Raw genomic sequence first — 21,842 nt, 5'->3', positions numbered from 1 at the left:
TGAAAAATTTCAAACCTTACTACCCCTGGAAATTAAGATTCTCTCAGCATTCATGTTTCATGGAAAGACAAGATCTTAATGTAAAAATTATCTGCTTCTCTTTTCTTGAGCAAGTTTTCTGTACTGGAGGTTTGTACAGGGATGTGGTAAACAAACAGTTCATTGTAAGATGTGTGGCTCTTGATTCAACTCAAACGTTTTCACTTAAATTATGGCTTTGTGAAAAACGGTTTTCTCCTTTAATTGTTTTTCTCTATATTCCTCCTTGACCAGATGGAGTAAAATTCAAATATAGGCAACTCTACATTCATACTAAGGCTTTTAAAGGAAATAACAGATCATGGGAAATTATATTCTTCCTCATCTCCACTCCTCAGAGCAGATTTAGATTGCCTCATTACAAGTCCTATTTTCTTTACTTTAAGAAATTTGCCTTCAAAGGTTTATTTTCCCTTTTATACCTGTACAGAATGGAAGTTGCCTTTCTACTTCCTGACTTTTTCAGTGTGGTTTTTTTAACAAGAAAAGTTAATAGAGCTGATAGTTTAGAATGCACACTTAGGAAATGCATTTTGTGGCTCCTCTAAATGCAGGAGATTGTCTAAAACAAGCTTTTCCAACACTCTTTCCTTCTTGTTGTTAAATGAGCAATTTTCAACAGCTGCCCCTTAGCTGCTAAGTGTGCCACATTTTGCAACCCATCTTAAAGCCTGAGGATCTTGATCCTTCAGGCCAGCACTGTGAAAAAACTGATGAAAAGTATTTCATGAAAAGACAAATTTTGCTTCAAGAGAACTGTTGGATACTGGAAGGGAACTGCACCAAATTCTGATATTCTGCCCCTGCTCCCCACAGGTTCCTCTGCTGGAATCAGTTCATGTGATTAAAGGAAATAAAACAAGCAGTCATTTAAGCCACCACATTGTACATAAGGGACACAGAGCTCTGACAAACAACCAGAAGAGATAACCTGATAAGCAAACTGGCCTGAAAACTGCATATTGCAGGCATAAATCCTGGGGTGCTCCTGTCAGTCCTTAATGCCACAGGTGGAATCACAGAATGTTTGGGTTGGAAGGGACCTTAAGGGTCATCTTGTTTCAATCCCCTACTGCAAAAAAAAAAAAGGAAGTTGTGTTCTTGTGGTGGCCTGTTCAGTTCTTTATGCAGTTCTGGTTCCTACCAGCTCTTCCTTGGCTGTACTTGGAAGTCTCTTGTGTGGTGAGCACATTTAGCATCATTTAAGATGGGTAAATGGCTGGGTTTGTGATCACTAAACCCTAAGTTCTGACCATTTGTCCCCAGCTGTGAAGGGACTGAGCAGACAATCCTTTGGGAAGAGGGGCAGAACAATTCCTGTACCCCAGGAATGAGTTCCTCTCCCTTCTGAGAACCTTACAGGACAAAAGAGAATGGAATCCTGTGTTTAATAGAGGTGGGATGAATCATTTAGCAAGGCTGGATCCATTTGACTGTAGACAGGACAAAATGACATGGATTAATGAGAAACTGTAAGACCAGGTAAAGAGGATCAGCAGAATATAGATCCTACCAGCTGTGCCTTTTTAGGGGAAAGCACATCACAGAATTTACCAAGTTTTTGTTATCATCCAGTCCTGGTGGTGAAAAAAGAAGGGTTTGTAAGCGTGTTCCACATTCAGTTTGCAAATCTTTCCTGGTCCATGGGTGGCTTGTCAATTGAACCACCAGAAATGATCCATGATCATGTTTTCCACTGCTATTCCCCACAAATGAAACAACAGCAATAAATCCCATAATACAGATAATCTTGGGACAGAGGTAATGAGGAAGATATTTTTCCCTCTGAACCCTGCTGCAGTTCTTTAGTGCTTTTATGTGTCAGATTACACCTGTGCCCTAGTGGGAGGAACAGGACTGTTGTGCTTGTACATTGTTCATCAGGATTCTCCATCTTCTGCAGGGAGGAATGGGGGAGTTTGCCATGAAATTGGCCCTGTATGGGAGAGCTGTGATATCTCAGTGCTAGTTTGAGTCATTGCATTTGCCTCCTGTGTGACACTAGGCTGCAGTTAATTCTACTGAACACATTACAGTGACATCCTGAGGAATGTTTTTTAACAAGGAACACAAGAATCCCCTAACTGCAAACTGACTTCTCATGTGTAAGTACTGGGCATTTTGGTTTGTTTACATGTAAGATTACAATGCCTTTAGATCTATTTCACACCTGAGATGCACGTGCTGCTATCATCCACTTTACTTCTCATTGAAAAACCCTGTCTGCAAACACAATTGAGTTCAACATCCAGGCACTTGGACTGACCCAATGTTCTATCAGCTTAAGCAAATGGAATTAATCCTCTCTTAATTCCAGTGAAGTTGAACACAAGACAGGCTGCTCAGAGACAAGCTGCTGCTGCTGACCTACCTCAGCTCACCTGCAGGAGTGCGTTGTGCTGAGAAAGACTGAGGTGTGTCTTGATCACTATGTCTTTTAGTCTGGATACTAAACTCCTTCAGAAAATGTTGATTCACAGGCTTAGAATCTAAATCTGTGCTATGATTTTTGAGGATAGGAATTGGGTACAATTCAGAGGCAAATGAATGTAGCTGAGTAATTAATCATGTCATGAAATTTCTAACACCTCCACTTTCATGTGGAAATCCTCTGCTTTCATGTGCTTACCTTGGGTCTCTTGAGGGATCCTGCTGATTGAAGAGGCAGATACTGCTGGTACTAAACATGTGAAGGAGATTGAACTTAATGAATCAAAGAAATGAAGGGGTTTGTAACACCCAATTCAAGTAAAAAGCCACTTGAAAGATACTTGAAAAGGGCCGTGTGGGTCAAGTTAGCTAATTGTGGATACCAACTTGTGCATTCTATTCTGACCACAAAATACAGCACAGCTTGGGATACCTGTGGGATTGTGCCATGGGAGCAGTGTGTGCTGTTTTCTTTGTGATCTGTTACACTGCCTGCTGTCTTCACACAATCAAAGCTTAGCAAAAGCCTGTGTAGCTGATGTTGGTAAGACACACTGCACCACAGCCTAGTTTTAATTCTTTAGTATATTTTACTTCCTTGGGTTGAACAATGCAAAGGAATTTTTTTGTTTGGTGTGTTTTTGTTTTGTTTTTTATCTTAATGGGTTTTTTTCAGGCAGCTAGGGACCTGCTCTTAGTTGTTGAGAGTTCCTTTTGGCAGCTGTTCCAGGTAGATCTTTGAAAGTCCTTACCTTTAAAAATCAAACCCTTATTTACAACTGCAGTGAAAACAAGCTTAAACATATAAGTGTAAATTTAGCAGCAGCTCTGATGAACACATACACAAAACCTTTATGAAAATATTGGTTTTCTGATGAAGAGAATCTTCAGTACTCTACAAGCACAAAACTGACAGTCTGTGGAGCTGCCAGCTCCCCAGCAGCTCCCTTCATCTGCTTTGACCCTCTCTGGCTTTACAAGTACAGTATTTCCCTATCCTGAGCTGTTCCAGGCTGCTGTTGTGTGCATTTCCTTGAAGTTTGGAGCTGAGTGTGCTCTGCAGAACCCTGGAACCAGTTCCTGTAATTCTGTTGTCACTGGTAAGTACTGAATGAGCAACTTAGCAGGGAACACTGAACTTTGACAAGGTGCTCCTTGAAAATCCAGCACTTCTCCTGGACCACTCTTCTGTGCTGGACCCACGTCCAGCACCTTGAACAAGCCAAAGTCTTCTCTCCTGGTGCCTAGGGTTATGATCCTGCTCAGTTCCCTGCTCCTGTCTCTCAGGACCATGAACTACTGCAGGGTATCCAGCTTCACCTACAGCTCTTAGAGATGCATTGTTCTGGATTTCCCAGCAAAAGAAATACTTCTCTCTGCAGCAGGGGTGGCAGGGGACATTTCCTACTGACTTTCCTGTTGTCCCTGATTACCCTCTGGAATTTTACCAGTAATTTCAATAAGATGGAAGAGGCAGCGATATCCTCTTTTTTTTTTTTGCCTGTTACTACCTGCTGTTGTAATGCTTCATAAATAAGGACCTTAAACTCCTGGTTAAATTTAATAACTATCTGTAAAAGTTATTTTAGTACTGAAACCCTTTGCTGTGGGACAGAGCCCACTCATAGCCTTTCTTGTGTTTGTGTTTCCTTTACAAAACCTTGGGTAATGTTCCAGCACAAGCACCCCTGATTTGGGAGGTGTGAAGTGGTTTCCACAGATCCACAAGATTATCTGAATGTAAGAACTGGAATCCAGACCTGGTGCCACAGGCAGTTAGGAGCTGCAAGTTAACATTGCAGGGCTTGGTGTAATGGATTGGCAGTAATGCAGTACTTGGAATTCATTTGGCATTTACATGCACAGTAAATTCCAAATGAGCTCCTAAGAACCCTATAAAAAGAAAAAAAAGGGTGTACGTGAAGCACTTGTTTCTCCTTGTAACATATATTCTCTGTATTCTAGGTTATAACCTAGCTTTGTATCATAGGGAAGATCTTTTAATTTATACAAAGAGGTGATTTACATTCTTAGATAAAGTCCAGGCATTTCCAATAACATCAGGATAAGTGGACCACTGTTTTCTTTGCAGCTGAAGCTTGGAGATTCTGTGTGAATTCATCTCAGTTTTACTGCCCATGTTTCAGGGCAGCTTGCTTTTATGCAGTGAATATTGGTAGATCTCAAAGAAATATAGCCCCAGATTTTATTACCAATGAAGGGAATGCCTGCCAGTGGCGTGGCAGATCGTGTTCAAACTGGCAGCTGGTGACAGATGTGGATGTAATGGCTCTAAATCACTGTGTGGACTCACTGTTTTCCATATTTTACTCAACTTCCAGTAAGAGTCGTGCAAATAAATTAAAGTGCAGCTGTCAAGATCAGCAGCAGAGCTGAAGGCGTACGTAAAATATAAAGTATTCAAGAGCTGATGCTTTTCCCTGGAAAAATGTTGAAATATATTTTGTTAGATGAAAGCAGCATATTTGTTTCCCCTGTTTGTTTTTCTTGTCTTGCTTTTAATAATCACGAGCACTTGTAATCAAGTTTCAGATCTCAGAGGGGTTTGTTACAGTTTTGGGCTGGTTCTGCATCTGTTCCATTACTCCCAGTGCACCCTTTTCTGGTTATTCCATCACTTAAGCTCTGCTGGAAATGAAATCCTGAAATGATATACTTAGGGAGTAGAATACCTGTGCATGAACCAACCATGGCTGCTCAGAAGGTCCAGATGGGTTTAGCTCAGTTCTTGCTTTTTATGAAATTATTGCACACTTCTTAAAATCAGGGTTTTTTGTAATCTTATCACAAACCATCAGCAGACAATTCTATTAAAACCCCTGTAAATCCCTCTGTGTCCCAGAGAGGCCAGCTCTGGTCTCACCAGGGTGTGCCTGGCAGACTGATGAGCTCCACAGCAATTCCATTTGTCTGGAATTTGTCAGTCACTTTTTATCCAGTTGGCACTGCCTGTTTTGTCTGTGAGGTGCTGGCTCTGCTCTTCCCTGGACTTGGGAGAGATTTGAGCTAGACTTGGAGGCAAGGCTTCACTCTGTCACCTTGCAGCTCCTGTGCTGGCTGAGCAGTCCCTTTCTTGACTCTTCCATCATCTCCTATTTCCTGATACCCTGTGGTAGAAGGTACAGGCAGCCATGCAGAGGTTTCTTTTCCCTCACTCCCACATTTTGTTCCTGATCCTTGCAGAATTTTTGGCAATCATCAGTTAATGCAATAAGGACTCTTGCAATTTTTCTTTGCTCAGATCCACAGAGCTATTGTTGTTTAAACATTTTCAGAAAATATTAAGTGTTTCCACCTAGCATACCATGCTCTTCCCTCCAGCCTGGCTACAGCCACCTGTTCAAGGAGCTAAATTCATCAAGTCATTTTTAATCATGTTCATTGGACTGTGGAGCTGTGCCAGGGTCCTAATAAGCAACAAATGGGTTCAGAGCAGGCACAGAGCAGATTTTGTTATAAAATAGTTCCCTGTGGTGCTGGTTCTTATCAGCTTGCCTGTGAAGGATAAGGAATCATCAACATTTCAGATTACTGAGGAACAAAAGAGCAGAAACTTGGCTTATTTGCATCACAGTGGTAACTCCATTTATTTTAGACTTGTACCAGCATAAACTAGAGAAGAATTGGGCACAGAGCCAAATAATCACTGTATTTCTTAAATAATTAAGTGAATCTACAAGCAGCTAAGCTGGTGAATGGCTAACAAGCTATTCATTAAAGCCAAGCACTGCACCATAACCTGTGTCTGCCTGTTCTTAACTCCAGAGATGCTCTACTGTTCTTAAGGACCTTGGAAAGAGGAACTCTGAGTCTAGCAGGAAGAATTTGGCTTGAAGCAAAAAGAATTTGTTTTAAGTAGCCTTACCCAGCAGAATTCTTTGGTGCAAGTATTTTGGGCGAGATTTGACCAACAATATTGTTCTTCTCAAGGTGATCATTATGTCTAGCAATTCACTTCTATGTATTTGAGACTCATGCAGGGAATGTAAATTTTCAAGTTGGAGCAACAAATGGTTTTCTGTGACACTGAACAAAGATCTCATCAGGTATTAACTGGAGCTTATTTAGACAACAGAGGTTTCTGCCTGTAAATACAGGAAATAGAAGAGAAATGGAAGAACTGAATACTGTACTGTGCTTCCATTTTGGGTCAGTCCTTTCAGAGAGCTACACAAAACTGAGGTGTTTGTGTTGCTGTTCTTCCCACAGGTGCTTTGACTCAATGAAAATATGCAATCCTGTTTTGTGTGGAGATGTGTAGGGATTGAATGTTTCCCCAGGTACCTGACAGGAATTACTGACAGGATGAAGGGTGAATTTTGACCCTGGTAAAATCACTAATAGGCATTCCTGGTCATAGAAGTGGCAGCTGATACAGTGACTCGTCTGCTTAAAATTTTGCTTTGATTTGCATCAGAGGAATTCCAAACATTCCAAGTAATAGGAAAATAAACCCTTATGTATTCCAGCTCAATTTCATGTATGCAGCAAATGCATGACCAACTTCTGATATTTCACTTCAATGTGCAGGTGCTCTAGAATTGAGAAATGCCAAACTGTGGCATTTCCTTGCTGCTCTTCCTTATCCATCAGTGCTTAAAATCACAGAGTAATATAATCAAACATAATAACTTCTCTACTGAGTGAACACACAGTCCCTGTACCAAGTGATAAGCATCCCTTACAAAGGAGAAAAAATAATTTTCTACATCATGATTTGAAACTCTAATGTAGGAAGAAAACTTCTTGTACCTTCTGCTGTGTTGGTCACTTTGCATTTTTGCTGCTGATTCTTCAGTTTTGCAGGACGCCAAGTTGTTCAGGCTGCTGCTAATTATGTGCTCACTGTTATGGTAATTGGCATCTCTCAATTTTGTTGTTATGACTACAAAGTCCTTGGTAACAGGCTGGTGATGCAGGAAGGCTGAGCCTGTCCTGCTGGCTGACACTCATCTCTGCTGCTTTCTGCTCTGCCTGGCCACATGTGCTGTCACAAACTGGTGCAGAGACTTTCTAGAGTGCTAAGCACCAGGATGTTAGAAGTGTCACAGAAATGCAAGTTCTGCAGGTCTGTCCCTGTATAAACACATATAATCCACTTTTCTCAGTCAGAAATGACCTTAAACCCCACTCTGCAGCAGAAGAGGACTGGCCTTATGCTTAGATAGTCTGCTGTCCTCTTTTCACACAGAAAACTTGGGTGAGTTGCTGTTCCTTGATGGACCTTGACCTGTTTAGTGTCCTTGGGGAAAACAGATATGGGGAATTGGCAGGTATATATCCAATCCTATATACCAGTGTGCATCATCCTGAAAGGGTGACCAGTCAGTATAATCTTTGTACTGCTATGGTTAATATATAAAAAAAAAGTTTCCCTTGTGTCCTAGCAGATTTTCCATCCTCTTTTCCCCTGTGTTTTCAGCTTTTGCAGCACATGCAGAATCTCAGGAATTTAGTCAATGTATGCCTGGAGGGGACCAGACTATGTAAGGAACTCTCAGCTGATTAAATCAGTAAATCCAAATTGAATCTGGACCTTCTCAGGAAAGCCCAGGTTCAATTTGCATTGATTGGGGGAGTGATAATGTACTGTGAGCAGAAAGCTCTGCACAGGCAAGTGCCTCAGTGAAGAAACCACTGGCACTGATTAGTCATATATTCAGATATTGCACATATCAGACATATTCAGATATTGGACATCTGCAGACTCTGCTTTAGGAGGATTTGTGGCACAGTAAATATTTGTCTTACAGCTCCTTGAAAAAGCCTTAGAATGTATAATTCCTCCTATAGGAGTTTTCTCTGGAGCAACCTGACTCGAGGTCTTGGTGGATCTGCACAAAATTTGGTATTATGGGAATGAAACACAGCTTCTCCTCTAGATGGACACATTTTCCTTACATAATCCCAATGCAGGAAGATCCAGGCTGTGCAGGACCCAAGGCTGAATTGACACTGGTTTTGAAATAAAGACCTATTAAAAGTCACTTCAGTTCTGAAATTTAAACTCCATACGCCATAATGCATCTTTCAAGCCCTTTGTCTGGTTTTTATTTACCTTGTCTTTATTAACTGTTCCAGGGGTGAGACAGCAGCAACTAAGAACAAAGAATTCATTAACTAACTGCAGATACTCTTGGAAATATTGGGAGTCTTATGAAAAGAAGTAAAACTGAATTCAGAATCCTGGATCTCTGGTGGCCTCTTAAGTCTTTAGGGTTAACAGGATCGACTCTGAGGTATTTTTGGACTTCCATTCAGCAGCAGAATGTTTGTTCCTTCCATTGGGGAAATAGTTGAAATACATCAGTTTAACTGCAAACATTCAGTCTTGGGAGTACATCTCTGTGTAGCAGGTAGGATTTCTCTCGAGTGTGTTGTACACTGGAGATGCTGGTTCATGCCTTAGAGGTAGAAGATCCCTTTCTTCTTCTGGAAATTGCTGTGGAAGTTGTTCTTCTTGGTGTTTAACTATCTGGACAATGATTGTTTTTGCCGCCCCAAGCTAAGATTGTTGCCATGCAGACTTTGTAATAAATTCATAGGTTGCTTATGCAGCTGTGTAAAGCAGCATGGCTTTTGTGACAGCAGAACAGTTATTGGTAATGGACCTGACTCTTTTTCACACTTTGTTGTCAATAAAAGTGGAAGGGTGATTAACCTTCATCTTGAATTTCTGGGATGAAATGTGCTGCTTTAGGTGTAAACTAATTTCTGGGAATGTTTTGGAACCTGCATAAGGAGTATTTAAATTTCCCTGATACCCAGTTATTCAAGGAGTTCCTTCAGTTTCCTGGGGTGCCCATCTGTTCTTACCCCAGAGAAAGGAGTACAGTGAGAAAATTTTAAAATTTGAATGAAGCATAGCTGTGGTAACAGCAAACCCTGCTCTCCCTTGGGCTATTAATGTTCCCAGGTCTGTAATTTCAGTCAGTTAAGGCAGGAGGAATGACTGCCCAAAATGAGCATTCATCAAAGTACCTTTGGAAACGAGTCATGTCTGCTTCATCCAAGGCTCACACTGACATCAGAACTGTTCTTGTCCAGACTCACACCAAGCAAACCTGCACTCAGGTGACCCCCACTCTGAGATTTGGCTGCCTGCATAGTTTGTCAGATCCTGCTTCAGGATACAGAGCTGAAAAAGCTGAGAAGTTCCTTGGGGGTGCCCCCCTGAGATCCCTGTTGGCACATTTGTTACCTACTATTTCAGCATCAGCTCTTTTCTGTGTTAAATTTGACTTGCCTCCTCATGGTCACACGTGATCTGTGTTTTCCACAGATCTGTCACAGGAAAATAAATGCTTCAGTGAGAACGTTTTTCTTTATGGACTGAAAAACCCTAAATTTGTATGTCAAGCCTGGCACATGCTGCTTTGTGGGAGGTCATAAAGTCTGTAGGCTGGAACACAAGTCTGCATTCAGTCTCTGGCCCTGCAGCCACCCATTAATCATTATTTCCAGTTATAAAACAATATATTCCCAGTTGCTTCACTAGGGTTATGTGGGGATTAACTGCAGCAGAGCCTGGAAGTTCCCTGAGTGGACCCAGTTCAGGGTACAGATTGTGTCTGAGAGAGGAGGGATCAGTGTCAGGGGCTGTAGTGCATTTAGTGCTGGCTAAATGCCAGTGCACCTACTAGAAATTATTTATTCCTTTTACCTAGTGAGACATGGATTAGGAGGAAGAGGGAAAAACAGACTTAAAACTTTAAAAGGTATGGAAAAAATTTATTAACTAAATTAAAACAGTAAGAAAATTAAGAGTAAACTTTTAGAACATTTCCTCCCACACCTTCTTCTCCACTGATAACACAAAAACACAAAACCTGAATTTTCAGTCAGTTTACTACCTCTAAAATAATCTTCCTTCAGTTTCCTTAGGGAGAGAAGTGTCTCTTGCCATGCCATGGAGACTTCTTCACAAGAAACAGTTTTCTCTAACAGTGGCTTTTAATTTCTACAAATAGCAGCTGCCAGGAAATTTGGAATTGTGAAGTCTCTCATCTTTTGCAGCCTCTCACAGCTGTGTTCATGGGCTATGTTAACTTATTGGGGTACTATTCTAAGGGTGAGATGTTTTAGCATAAAAACAAAAGTTCTTTTCATTTATTTCTGGGAACAGAGGTTTTCTTCTTTTATTCCTGGGGCAAAGTTTCTCTTCTCTTTCATGTCTGTTCAAATTTTTCATTGGATCATAGCAACATCTACTTGCTTTAATAGTGGTGCTTTGGTTCACAGTCGTGTTAGAACACTACATCCCTCTAATGCATTTCTATGAGTTCTAGGGAAAAAAAGAGTCTGGTATCTTAAATATATCTGCACCATAGCCTTACAAAAAAAGAATTTTAGCCCAAGACAAAGGCATCTCCTTTATCCCTTCCCATCTAGAATTTGATTCCTTTTCTGACTTCAGAGTCCCATGTTGTCTCTGTATGTGTTCACCCCTTTTTTTTTTTTTTTTTCCTGATTTGGCACACAATTGGTGATGGTAAGGTTGATTTGTCCGCAAGCTCTATCAACTGGAACAGTTTGTAGAGTCTTGCAGCGTTGAAAAGCTGATTTTATCTAGGCTCAGTACTGGAGATATCACTCGCCGTGCCTCTCGCTGCTGCTCGCGGGGTCCGTGAGGGCCGCGGTCCCCTCAGCGCTTCCCGTCCTGCGGAGCGCGACACAAAGAAAAGCTGCTAGCGCTTTGGTCCTTCGGTCCGCAGCACGGCTGGCTAAAACCAGCTAAACAAACACAGTCCATTGCGAGCCATGCCAAGGAGCCGTGCGCTGATGTTTTGGCTGCGCAGTTTGAGCTGTGCGGCTGCTCGCGGTCCGGGATGGCGGCGGGTCCCGGCTCGGGTCCCGGCTCGGGTCCCTGCTGCAGGGCTGATCCCGGCTCGGGTCCCTGCTGCAGGGCTGATCCCGGCTCGGGTCCCTGCTGCAGGGCTGATCCCGGCTCGGGTCCCTGCTGCGGGGCTGATCCCGGCTCGGGTCCCTGCTGCGGGGCTGGTCCCGGCTCGGGTCCCTGCTGCGGGGCTGATCCCGGCTCGGGTCCCTGCTGCAGGGCTGATCCCAGCGCCGATCCGGCCGGGGCTCACACGGCCCGCCGGGCTCCGCTGGGCCGGGCTCGGGAGCTCCCCGGGCCGGGCTCGGCTCCCCATGAAGGGGACCCAGGTGTCCCGAGCAGAGCCCCGGCCCGGCCTCGCCGATTACCTGTTTAAGGCTGGACTCTTTTAGAGTTCCCTCGGGCTTTGTTCGTCTTTAAATGTCTTTTTCTACAGATGAGTACAGTAACTAGAGCTGTTGAGTGATTTAAGCGGGTAGTAATTTCTAAAGCAGGCAGCTGATTGGCTAAGCGGCTGTCAATTTTTCCAGCTCGGCTGCTGATTGGCTAACCGGCTGTCAATCTCCCAAGCTAGGCAGCTGATTGGCTGCGGCCGGTCTCCATGGGAGGCCGTTGTGCCGCGGTGGGCTCTCTCCTCAGCTCGGTGTCACTGCGGCCCAGCTCGGGGACGCGGTTGCTCTGTGACTCGCTGCCATGGTGCTCTCTCCTGTTGGACTGTTTCCTCAATTTTCTGGCTGTTCCCCATCAGTCCTGCACACCCCCGGGGGTGGACAGGGATGTAAAGGACAATGAGATTTTTACTGCCCCGCTTTGCCTCAAATGAAGTGAAGCATCCTGCCTCAGGCTTTTCCTGCAAGCCTAGCAGGTTGCTATGGATTAAGCTCCTTAATCAATCCAGACAAACCATTCCATGCTGCTTCCTGGTGGTCAATACCTCCAGTCACTTGCCATTTCAGCAGCTTAGAGACTAATGATCCTTCATTCTGCCGACAGAGATGTGCCAGAAAGCAGAAGTTGCTAAATAGCCGCTCTAGACAGAGCTATAAAATCCTTTTGCCTCTGTCCTTTCCCACCACCATCAGCTGGTAGCATAGCAACTGCTGAAGCTGCCTGAACTCGAGTTGACCTGAGATTACATGTTTCTCGGTTTACGTGTTTATTAACGCCTTTCTACTTTTTTTTGGTGCTTGTTGAGATTACATTTTTCAGTCCCTGTGGGAGATGAGCAGCTTGTTCATGCAGAAAGCAGAAATAGACTTAATAGCATGTGATGGATGAGCTCAGATGGACTCTGGAATTAGAAACATGAAGGAGAGCTGAAGGTGGCCCTGAGCAGTGGCTGGTAGAGACCCTTGGTTCTGGTGGGATGTGGATGCAATTTTCCATATAATTGTACAGACTTGGAGGAGCCATGAGGAAGAACAGCATCTCATAGGCTGTTTTTTCAGACTGTGGAGATGGACAAGTGGCTGTCAGAGGAATCAAAGTGAACTGGAAATCAGCAGAGATTGTAGTACCCCTGGGATTGCTCACCTGGGGGAGAGAAAACTCAGAAGCAGATTCATGAGTAACCTGCAGCTTGAATGATTGTTGGTGCAGTTGCAGCAATTTCTAGTGGAGGAATCAGTGTTTTGACCAGAGCTTCTGCAACTCTCCTGTATTTTCATCTCTCCTGTTAAAGGAGAGATGATGCGCAGTTCTCATACTTTTGTAATTACTGTATTCAGATATGTTCTTATGTTAAAGCCTAACTTGTATTTCTTCATGGGCCATTTCCAGATTAATATAAAACTTTAGTCCATACTTAGCTGATGTGCCTGTCATTAAGTCCAAGAAATAAGGGAAGTAGCAAAAATTTAAAGTTACTAATTGTTGTGTAAGGAAAATCGAAGGTAAGTCTGGAGAACAGGACTTGGTTCAAGCATGCTGGACATGCTCCTTGTGGAGCAAACTGGAGCAGTTAAATGCTGCATAGAGAAAGTCATAGTCTTTATTTTAACTGGTGTTTGGGTGAAATGAAACCTGAACCATTTTTCTGTGTGTGACACAATCTCAGCAGATGGGACTAAGGCGCTCCATTCTCAGAACAGTCTTAGTAGGAGAATGAAATCCTTTCCCTGACAGGCACTTTGAGCATTGAATTATTAAATCAAAGAGCATCACTGTCACCAGTGCATGCTCTGGCTGCATCTATAAAAGGAACGTGAGTTGTGCTCAAATTTCCCAGAGAAAGGCATCATCATTTGTTTTCATGGGATGGGTCTAGACTCTAGCACCTGAGTTCTGCTGCCCTGAGTGAGGGTTTTCAGAGAAAATTCAAGGGGCTTAGAGGTGCCTAGTATTATTTCTTGGTTTTGCCCTTAATAGACTGATCCAGTACTCTCTGTGTTTCACACTGAGGGCCATGTGCTGAGAAAATAGAGAGTAAGGAGGTAAAATGCATCTCAGCTGTATTTTAATACCAGTTAAAAGATGGGGGCATCAGGGAGCAGTTAATTTTATCTGCCTTAGATATGTGCCTGAAGGTGAGCCCATTCTCTCCCCTGACAAGGAAACCTGAGATAATTACTGCAGGCTGGAACAAGGAGAAGCTCCATAGTGAAAGCCAAGCTAATTGTAATCAGCTCATGGACGCCCTTGTGTTGGGCCTCTCGTGGTCCATGAAAGATCCCTGTAAAGGGAGTGACATCTCAGAAGCAACAAGAAGCACTCCACTGCTCTTCTCTGAGATGTGTTTGTGTAGCTATTTTACAGTTGGCAAACTCAGAAAATTACACGTACTTTAAAACGGAGTGTTAATTGTCCATGATTCCAGCCCTGGGGAGCTTGTAATTCCTGGAGATTACCTCCAGAGCCTGCCTGAGCACTGTGGAGGGCAGCACTCCCTCCCTGTGGGAAAGGCTGCCTGCTGGCACTCACGGTGCACAAGGCTTGGGAATGTATTTTGCTGCAAAACTGGAGATTCCTGCGCATCAATACTGAGAGTCTATAGCCACCCTTTTAACTCTGTTACAGTACAAATGATGACTCAAAGAGAAGCATTCAGGTCTAATCTATGTGAGTTCTTGTAATAAGCTTTACAATTAGAGCACAGACTCTTCCATCTAATTCACTTAATTTACGCTGGGAAATGAGATACTGTTCAACTAATCCGATGCTATTTTCTTTATTAGAGAATGAAAGCATCCTCTGAGGCTCTGGTGGGATTCAGGATAAGCTTCTGAGGCACAAATAGTGTGAAATGCTAATGAATTAGCACGCTGCTGTAATTCCCACTTGGGATCTGGTGCCCCTCTCCTTTAGCCTCTCACCATTGGAAGGGTTGGCAGGAGGTCTGGAGCAGCTCTTTGTGCACTCAGGGTGACTCTGTAAATGTTTGTTTGATAAGATGACACTGATAGAGATGAGCCTTCCTCAACCAGGATTTATTCCAGCTACCTTGCCTGGTGACTGCAATGCTTTCAGGAAAGGGTTAAGAAGTTTTCTCCTGCTTTGCAGTAGCTCCTGTAAAGGTTGTTGTGTTCTCTTTAATCCTTGACAGCCTAGTTGCTTAGTTTAGAACACATGTTCAAGTCACCAAGGGGCATTTCCTCTTCTTCTAGAGAGGAAAATAGAGAGAGAATGTTTTCTCTGTTTTCATCAGGATGATGGATCAAGTTCTCCTTTCATATCTCTGTACTACACCTGTGCTGTTGGGAGGTGTTGAGGGAATAGTCTGTATTTTTTGAGTTTGGGTTTTGAGGGGATGATAGAAGAACAAGAATCCTGCCAAATATTGGGTCTCTTGCTCCACTGGCTTTCTTTGGTGTTATTGATTGCTGTCCCCTGGGTTCTGCTCATCTCTTATTTTCATTGCTGTTGTGCTGATTCTCTGACCACTTTGCTCAAATCTTTCACATTTTCTGGCTCATTTTTACTTTCTCCCTTGCTTTTTGTTCATGAAATGTGTGGTGAGTCCCCTGTAGACAGAAGCAGCAGCTCTTAAGGGAAAAGCAAAAGGAAAAAAGCACATTACTGTGGCAAATGAGTATTTTATATCCCAGAATACCAAAGTCACTTATTGCTGTGTTAGTAAATTCTGTTTGGAAGATGCACCAGATGGAGAGCAGTGACATGGAATTTGTCACATGATCCAAAGAACAGGGCTCCATCCCACAGAACAGGAATGCTCACAGAGGTATAAAGGTGATGTTTGCCTGCTGGAAATGCTCTGTCCATGATGAGTGGTTTGGGTGTAAAACCAAACAGTAAATGCTTTGCACCTCTGAAATGTTCAAACCTGTGAAACCATTGTGCCTTGGTCTACAGGCTGTAGAGTCCTGAATCTTCCTTTCCTGTCATTTCCTGGATTGTGGCTTTAATTAAATATTCACAATTGTTGATTTCAGAATTGGTTCTGGGCACTTTTCCTGTGGCTAAGACAGACCATATCATTCCCTGGTACAATTGACCTGTCCAGGTGAATTAATGAATAATTTATTGCAGCTGCTGGCACACTCTTCTAACACTTGACACGTGCCACTGCTGTCAGCCTTTTACAGTACTGAGAGACAGATCTTAATGTCTCTCTTAGACAAAAACTGCTAGTGCAGTGTCAGCACAGTGAAATCTTCTCATGCTAAACATTGCAAAATCCAGGTGCCTTTTTTCTCTTGTGTGATAAATGGAACTGAAAGTTTGGACCATCAGTAGAAAACTAAATTTACCTGCTGCATTTATGACAGTGGTAGGAAGTGTGAAAATAAGCAATGCCAGTATAAATATTGACATTCAGAGCTCTGAACACTCATTGCTGTTGTATAAAACTAGAAAATGTGCCTGTGGATGCTGCTCAGACAATCTGGTTATTGTGTAGAAAACTATTATAGATACTTTCTATTCTGTGCTTTCTGCTTAAGAGAGTTTTGAGATGCTTAAAATTTGCTTTCCTTGCCTTTCAGTCCCATCCTGATCAGTTTGACAAGCACAGTCCACAGCTGCTCGTTTAGGACTTGGTGGGAAAAGCTTTTGTAATTCCCATGAGTAGGGCCATGATGAGGATTGTGTTGGAAAACACAGATCCTGCTTGTGAGGGAAAGGTCTTTGTGCAGCAGGTCCCATCTTCACCTTTTCAACCCTCAAAGAATAAGAACCACTGCATCTTTTCTGATCTTGTTTTTAGAACCTGTGCTCTGTCCTATGCATGTGAGAAAATAAAACATGGAATTGTTGCACGTGGTGATAAACCAGGGTTCTGTGACATTAGGGGTTCTTTTTGTCTAAAACCAGCCACAGCCCATCCCATACCAATGAGAGTTTATGGTCACCTTATCCATACAGTTCATCAGATGGTTTTGTTATGAAAAAGGGAGAAATTTAAAAAAATAATAATTCATAATTTAAGAGAAGTATCCAGCTGTTTCAAGATTGCATTTTCTATAATGTCTTTCTTTATGGATTATTTCACAGGAGAAAGTGGTAACAGTTGTTGAGGATTTTTCTCTAGTTTTTCAGTCTTCCCAGTGGCATCTTAAGGATTCATGGAGGCACTTATTCTTCCATCATGTGAAAATTGCTTAGAATTGCCTTACTTAGAAAGCCAGATAGAGAAATATTCCAGCAGTAGAGTAGAAACACTCAGGAATATTTGCCAAAGAGTAGAATACGTTTGTTTTCCACAATAGTTGGAAAGCAGAGTGTTAATGGTACTCAGTGTAAGAGTTGAGGAAATGTCTGGATGATATTCTTTGTCGCTGTAGACTCCCAGAATGGTTTGGGTTGGAAGGAACCTTAAAATTAATTTAATTCCACCCCCTGCCTGGGCAGGGACACCTTCCACTGTCCCAGGTGCTCCAAGCCCTGTCCAACCTGGTCTTGGACACTGCCAGGGATCCAGGGGCAGCCACAGCTGCTCTGGGCACCCTGTGCCAGGGCCTGCCCACCCTCACAGGGAGGAATTTCTAATATCCAGTGTATCCCTGTCCTCTGTCAGTTCAAAGCCATCATCCCTTGGCCTGTCACTATGGATGATGGAATTTTAGGTGGTCCTGCAAGGAACACGGATTTGGACTTGGTCCTTGTGGGGCTTGTGATCCTCTGTGATTCTGTTTGGTCTGTTCTGGTCCATCATGCTAATTTTGTTTTCTCTTTGCATTACTAGAATTAATGGCATTTTCAAGCTCTAACAGTGTTCAGCTTTCTGAGCTGCAGGCAGGAGCTCTATTTTCTGTTTAACAGGAGGAGAAAGGCACACCCCAGTTCCCTTTATGTCTGCACAACTGGACCTGCTTTTAGATTCAATAAAATAGACTCATGGTCAAAAACTCCTTTTTGTTTTTTAGTGTGAACTACCTATGTCTTTTTTTTTTTTTTTTTTTTTTTTTAAGTGAGCACCCATAAACACCTTTTTCCATGTCATTCCCAAGTTTGGGGTTCAGTTGGATGTTCTAGATGTGCTGGTTGCTGAGGAACCTTTGTCCCTGTCTGGAGGAGTGGGAGAGTGGCTGAAAGGGAGCACCAGGCCAGGCAAAGCTCATGATATAAAATAGTGCTGGGATGAAATGGGGCTTAAAATGGTTGTTCACAATTACATGTGTACAAGGCAAATCTGTCACCATGTTTATTTAATCAAAGTCAAACGGAGATTTTAATTAAAATAGTGAGCTCATAACATCAGGCTGGTCATCTGTAACTGGCAACTGGGTTTTGTAACAGAGAGCAAAAAATGTTCTCATTATGTGCCAGTTTTGCTAAATAATGGGTAACTTGTTTAGATCACTTGCAGTAATTTGGCACAGAGTGATATTAAAAAATAAAAGCTTTTACTCCAGTTGGTGCTAGTAGGAAATAATCCATTCTTTTCAGTGAGGTGGGACTGATTCTTTAAAAACTGGAAAAGCTGCTTATTTTAGTTCCTTCAATTCAGAAAACAGGAGCAACAATTTCAATTCCTACTTTTATTACATATACAGCATCTGTTTTTTCAGTGGTAGAGAAAGGGGAAAATAAGTGGGGGAAAGAAGGGAAACCACCATCACTCTTTTTTTGGTGGGGATGATTTGGATTGGGACGAAAGTAGGGAAGATGGGGATGCTGGGTGACATCGTAATTTAAATCAGTGTGGCAATAATAGTTACTAAACTCACTAGATGAGATCTTCATGTCTGCTTAGCAGGATAAACTGCTCTATTAATTAAGCTCAGTCCCATAAATCTCTTCTAAGTTGCCATCAAATCCCAAAGCAACCTGGATCACGTTGCTATTGAAATCTGCAGCCCAGGAGAATGGAGTTTAATATTTCATTTGTCTTGTGTTCTGCTGTGATGTGACTTGTAAGATGTAGTTTTTGCATTGGGAATTAAAAAAACCCCAAGTCTATCTTTTAATTGCCTTGCACCAAGAAACAAGTAATAAACTGCTTGTGATCTATAATAATTTGATTTTTAATGGAAATGTATCCACACGTTTCTTGAAAACAATTTTCTTGGAGAAATAACTTTGTAAATCAAAACATAATCAGCCTGGCATTTCATATCAGAAAAAGATTCTGGCAGGAGTTATGGAGCAGTGCAGAATTAAAGCAGAAACAGACATTCCACAGAAAACATATCTGGCATCACTGATTTTTGTTCATGTTGGATACCTGCTGCAATTACAATTCAGATTGGTTTTTCTCCAGAAGTACAATGCACAACTCCTGCAGTCAGTCTCAAGGAGATAGGATGTTTTGTTGTAAACAGCTAAAGGAAATGAAATCAAGCCTAATTTCAGTTGTTCCTTTTGTGCAACACTTTCTTTGTCTTCACTGAGCAGATCTTAACCTGCAAGAATTGTCCTGAGGGAAAAATCCAATCTTCCTCACATCACGTGATGCTCAAAGTCCTTTCTTCCACATTTCTGTGGGTCCTGGATTCTTCCAGTTCTTTGGGTTCTTTGAGGAATCACCTTTAGGAGAGAGGGATTTAGAATGACTCCCACTGAACTCTGAATTTCTTCTGTTGTAACATTTTTGTGTTTCTTTTTCTGAGATCACAGGAAGGTTTGGGTTGGAGGTGACCCTAAAGCCCATCCATGGCAGGGACACCTTCCACTGTCCCAGGGTGCTCCAAGCCCTGTCCAGCCTGGCCTTGGGCACTGCCAGGGATCCAGGGGCAGCCACAGCTGCTTTGGGCACTCTGTGCCAGTGTTTTAAGTCCCTCTTGATAAAAATATTCTCATTTGTCACCTGAATTTCACGAGAGAATAGAGTCTGTTTCCTCTGGGCTGAGGGCAAACCACATTATAGTGTGGCAGAGGGAAGGCTAGTCAGGATTCAGGAAATTCCTCATAATCTTGCAGAGTTCAGCTCAGGTTTTCAAAGCCACAAGGTGTGTGCTATTCATGTAGTTTCCAGAATGCAAGTGTTATTTACACTGACAGAGAGGGCAAAAAGAAAAATAAAAATCAGGCAGGCAGCCAGAGCTCTGTAGACTTTTTTATTTTTTTATATTTTTTTTAGCTTCTTTCAAAGGGAGCTGCTGAGATGTCTTTTATCATCTAGCTTTCCTTTTTCTCACAGAGGTGGTACTGAGTAGCTGGTTCCTGCCTCCTCATGCTACTTCTCAAACATCCAGGCACTCTTCAGGTCTCATGCAGACTTTTTTAAGTACCTTAGCCCATGAAGTTGAGCAAACTTTGCAATCAAACACCGTAGGAGGTAGTAATTCACTGTTGCCTTGGAGTTTTCTTAATTCTGAGCTGCCAAGAGCCCCACTTAGAGCCAGTTCCAGCAGCATCCTGGCTGCTGGGCATGGGAAGATCACTGGTGTTTAAATTTGCTAATACTGTCCTCAGCCAGTGTTTTGATTAGAAAATATCCTATTGTTTATCTCTGTTTTTGGGGGGGGTTAAGATCAGAAAATGAACAAGTGATTTGAGTTTTCCTCTCATTGCTAATTGTGTCATTTTAAGCGTTAGAATTTGGCTGAACCACCATGATCAGAGACTGGAAAATTCTTCTGTGTCAGGTCACAGGGCAGAGGAAGGGCTGTGCTAGAACCCTTTTATTCATGGTTTGTGCTAAGGGCACTCTGTTGTCTTTATTTAGGATTTCTTTCCCCCTCCCTCACCATCCAAGATTCTGTTGAATGCTGTTGTTCATATGCTTAAAAGAGGGAGTAAGTATAAACCTCATGATGATCTAAAAGACACTTCTGAAACAGAAAACTGCTTTGTGGTTCCTGTATTTTCACAGGTGTTTCTCAATTTTGACTAAAATTTTGGTCCAAACCCGAAGTGCAGCTTATAATCAGGTGCGGCTTATATATGGACAAAGAACAAAAATTTGCTGTTTTAGTTTGGAGGACAGGTGTCTACTGAGAAAGGCAGGAGCTTCTCTTTGAAATGGAGAATGTGAACCCCCTCCCTCCAAATTATTATAATTTTGAAATCAAGGGGCTTTCAGGCAAAGATATGGGAATTAGGAATAACAGTTCTTTTCTAGGGAAATTAAAATAGAAATACAGCACTACGAAGAAACAAACCCCAAACCCTGACACAGTCAGAGTACAGCCTGACACCCGTCAGGCAGGGTGTTGGCAGCAGTCCCATTCCATGGTGGCTGCATCCTCCTGCAGTGACAGATGTGGCTCAGTTGGAGCAGTGCTCCTGTACAAGGTGCAGTTTCCCTCCGGAGGTCCAGTGGTGATGTGGAGAAATCCGGTTTTCCTCTGGAGTCCAGTGGAGAAAGGGGCTCCCTTAATGTCCCAAAACCTCTGTTTTTATCTTGGTAAGAAATGTTGGGCTCTTCCCCCTGGCTGGAGCAACTTCCAATGGGATGCAGTAATTTATCAGTCCCACAGTGGGACTCAATGGGCCATGAGCAGAAAATGACTGGCTGGAGGAAGGATGGGTTGTGAAAAGATAAAGAACAATGCCCTGCCTGGTTTCAATGGATGGCCCACTAGCAGAATATCTCCCAGAGAGATAAGGATCACTGCCCCCACCCTCAACAGTTGGTGATAGAACAGATACCTTTTATCACACTCTGTATTGTAATGTGTGGCTTATAATCAGGTGCGGCTTATAATAGTGAAATTACTTATAGAAGATTTGCTAAGTGAGAGGGAGAATTGTGCATTTGTTACAAAAGGCTTGGCAACAGCCTTACTGCACAGATGCATGATGGAAATTTGGGCAGCATTTTCTGACTCCTTGTGACTTGTTTTTGTCCCCAGAGCCTCCGACGCCGATCGCGCCTCCAGAGCTGCTGGCCGTGGGAGCCACGTACCTGTGGATCAAACCCAACGCCAACTCCATCATCGGGGACGGGCCCATCATCCTCAAGGAGGTGGAGTACAGGACCACCACGGGCAACTGGGCAGAGACTCACATCGTGGACTCTCCCAACTACAAGCTGTGGCACCTGGACCCCGACGTGGAGTATGAGATCCGAGTGCTGCTGACGCGCCCCGGGGAAGGGGGCACGGGGCCCCCCGGCCCCCCCCTCACCACCAGGACCAAGTGTGCAGGTGAGGCTGCTGCTGCTCCACTCCCTAGC

The 21,842-nt window shown here is 43.0% G+C and overlaps 1 protein-coding gene and 1 long non-coding RNA gene across 10 annotated transcripts in view; one reads left to right on the top strand and one right to left on the bottom strand.

Moving 5' to 3' along the window:
* Positions 1-21,842, top strand: part of PTPRT (protein tyrosine phosphatase receptor type T) — a 450,791-nt gene that overhangs the window by 198,803 nt on the left and 230,146 nt on the right. For all 9 annotated transcript variants that reach the window (XM_033075163.2, XM_033075164.2, XM_033075167.2 and 6 more), the window contains exon 7: positions 21,520-21,813. In XM_033075163.2, coding sequence (XP_032931054.1) covers positions 21,520-21,813 — 294 coding nt within the window. The remainder of the gene's footprint in view (positions 1-21,519; positions 21,814-21,842) is intronic.
* LOC117004407 lies at positions 10,935-11,757 on the bottom strand. The gene is made up of 2 exons (XR_004419623.1): positions 11,695-11,757; positions 10,935-11,149 (listed from the first exon to the last, which is right to left on the bottom strand). It is a non-coding gene; the product is annotated as an uncharacterized LOC117004407 (long non-coding RNA).

Source organism: Catharus ustulatus, chromosome 17, assembly GCF_009819885.2.
Source record: "Catharus ustulatus isolate bCatUst1 chromosome 17, bCatUst1.pri.v2, whole genome shotgun sequence".
NCBI lineage: Eukaryota > Metazoa > Chordata > Aves > Passeriformes > Turdidae > Catharus > Catharus ustulatus.
Note: the sequence above shows the minus strand (reverse complement) of the source record. Positions and strands in the feature narration are given on the sequence as shown.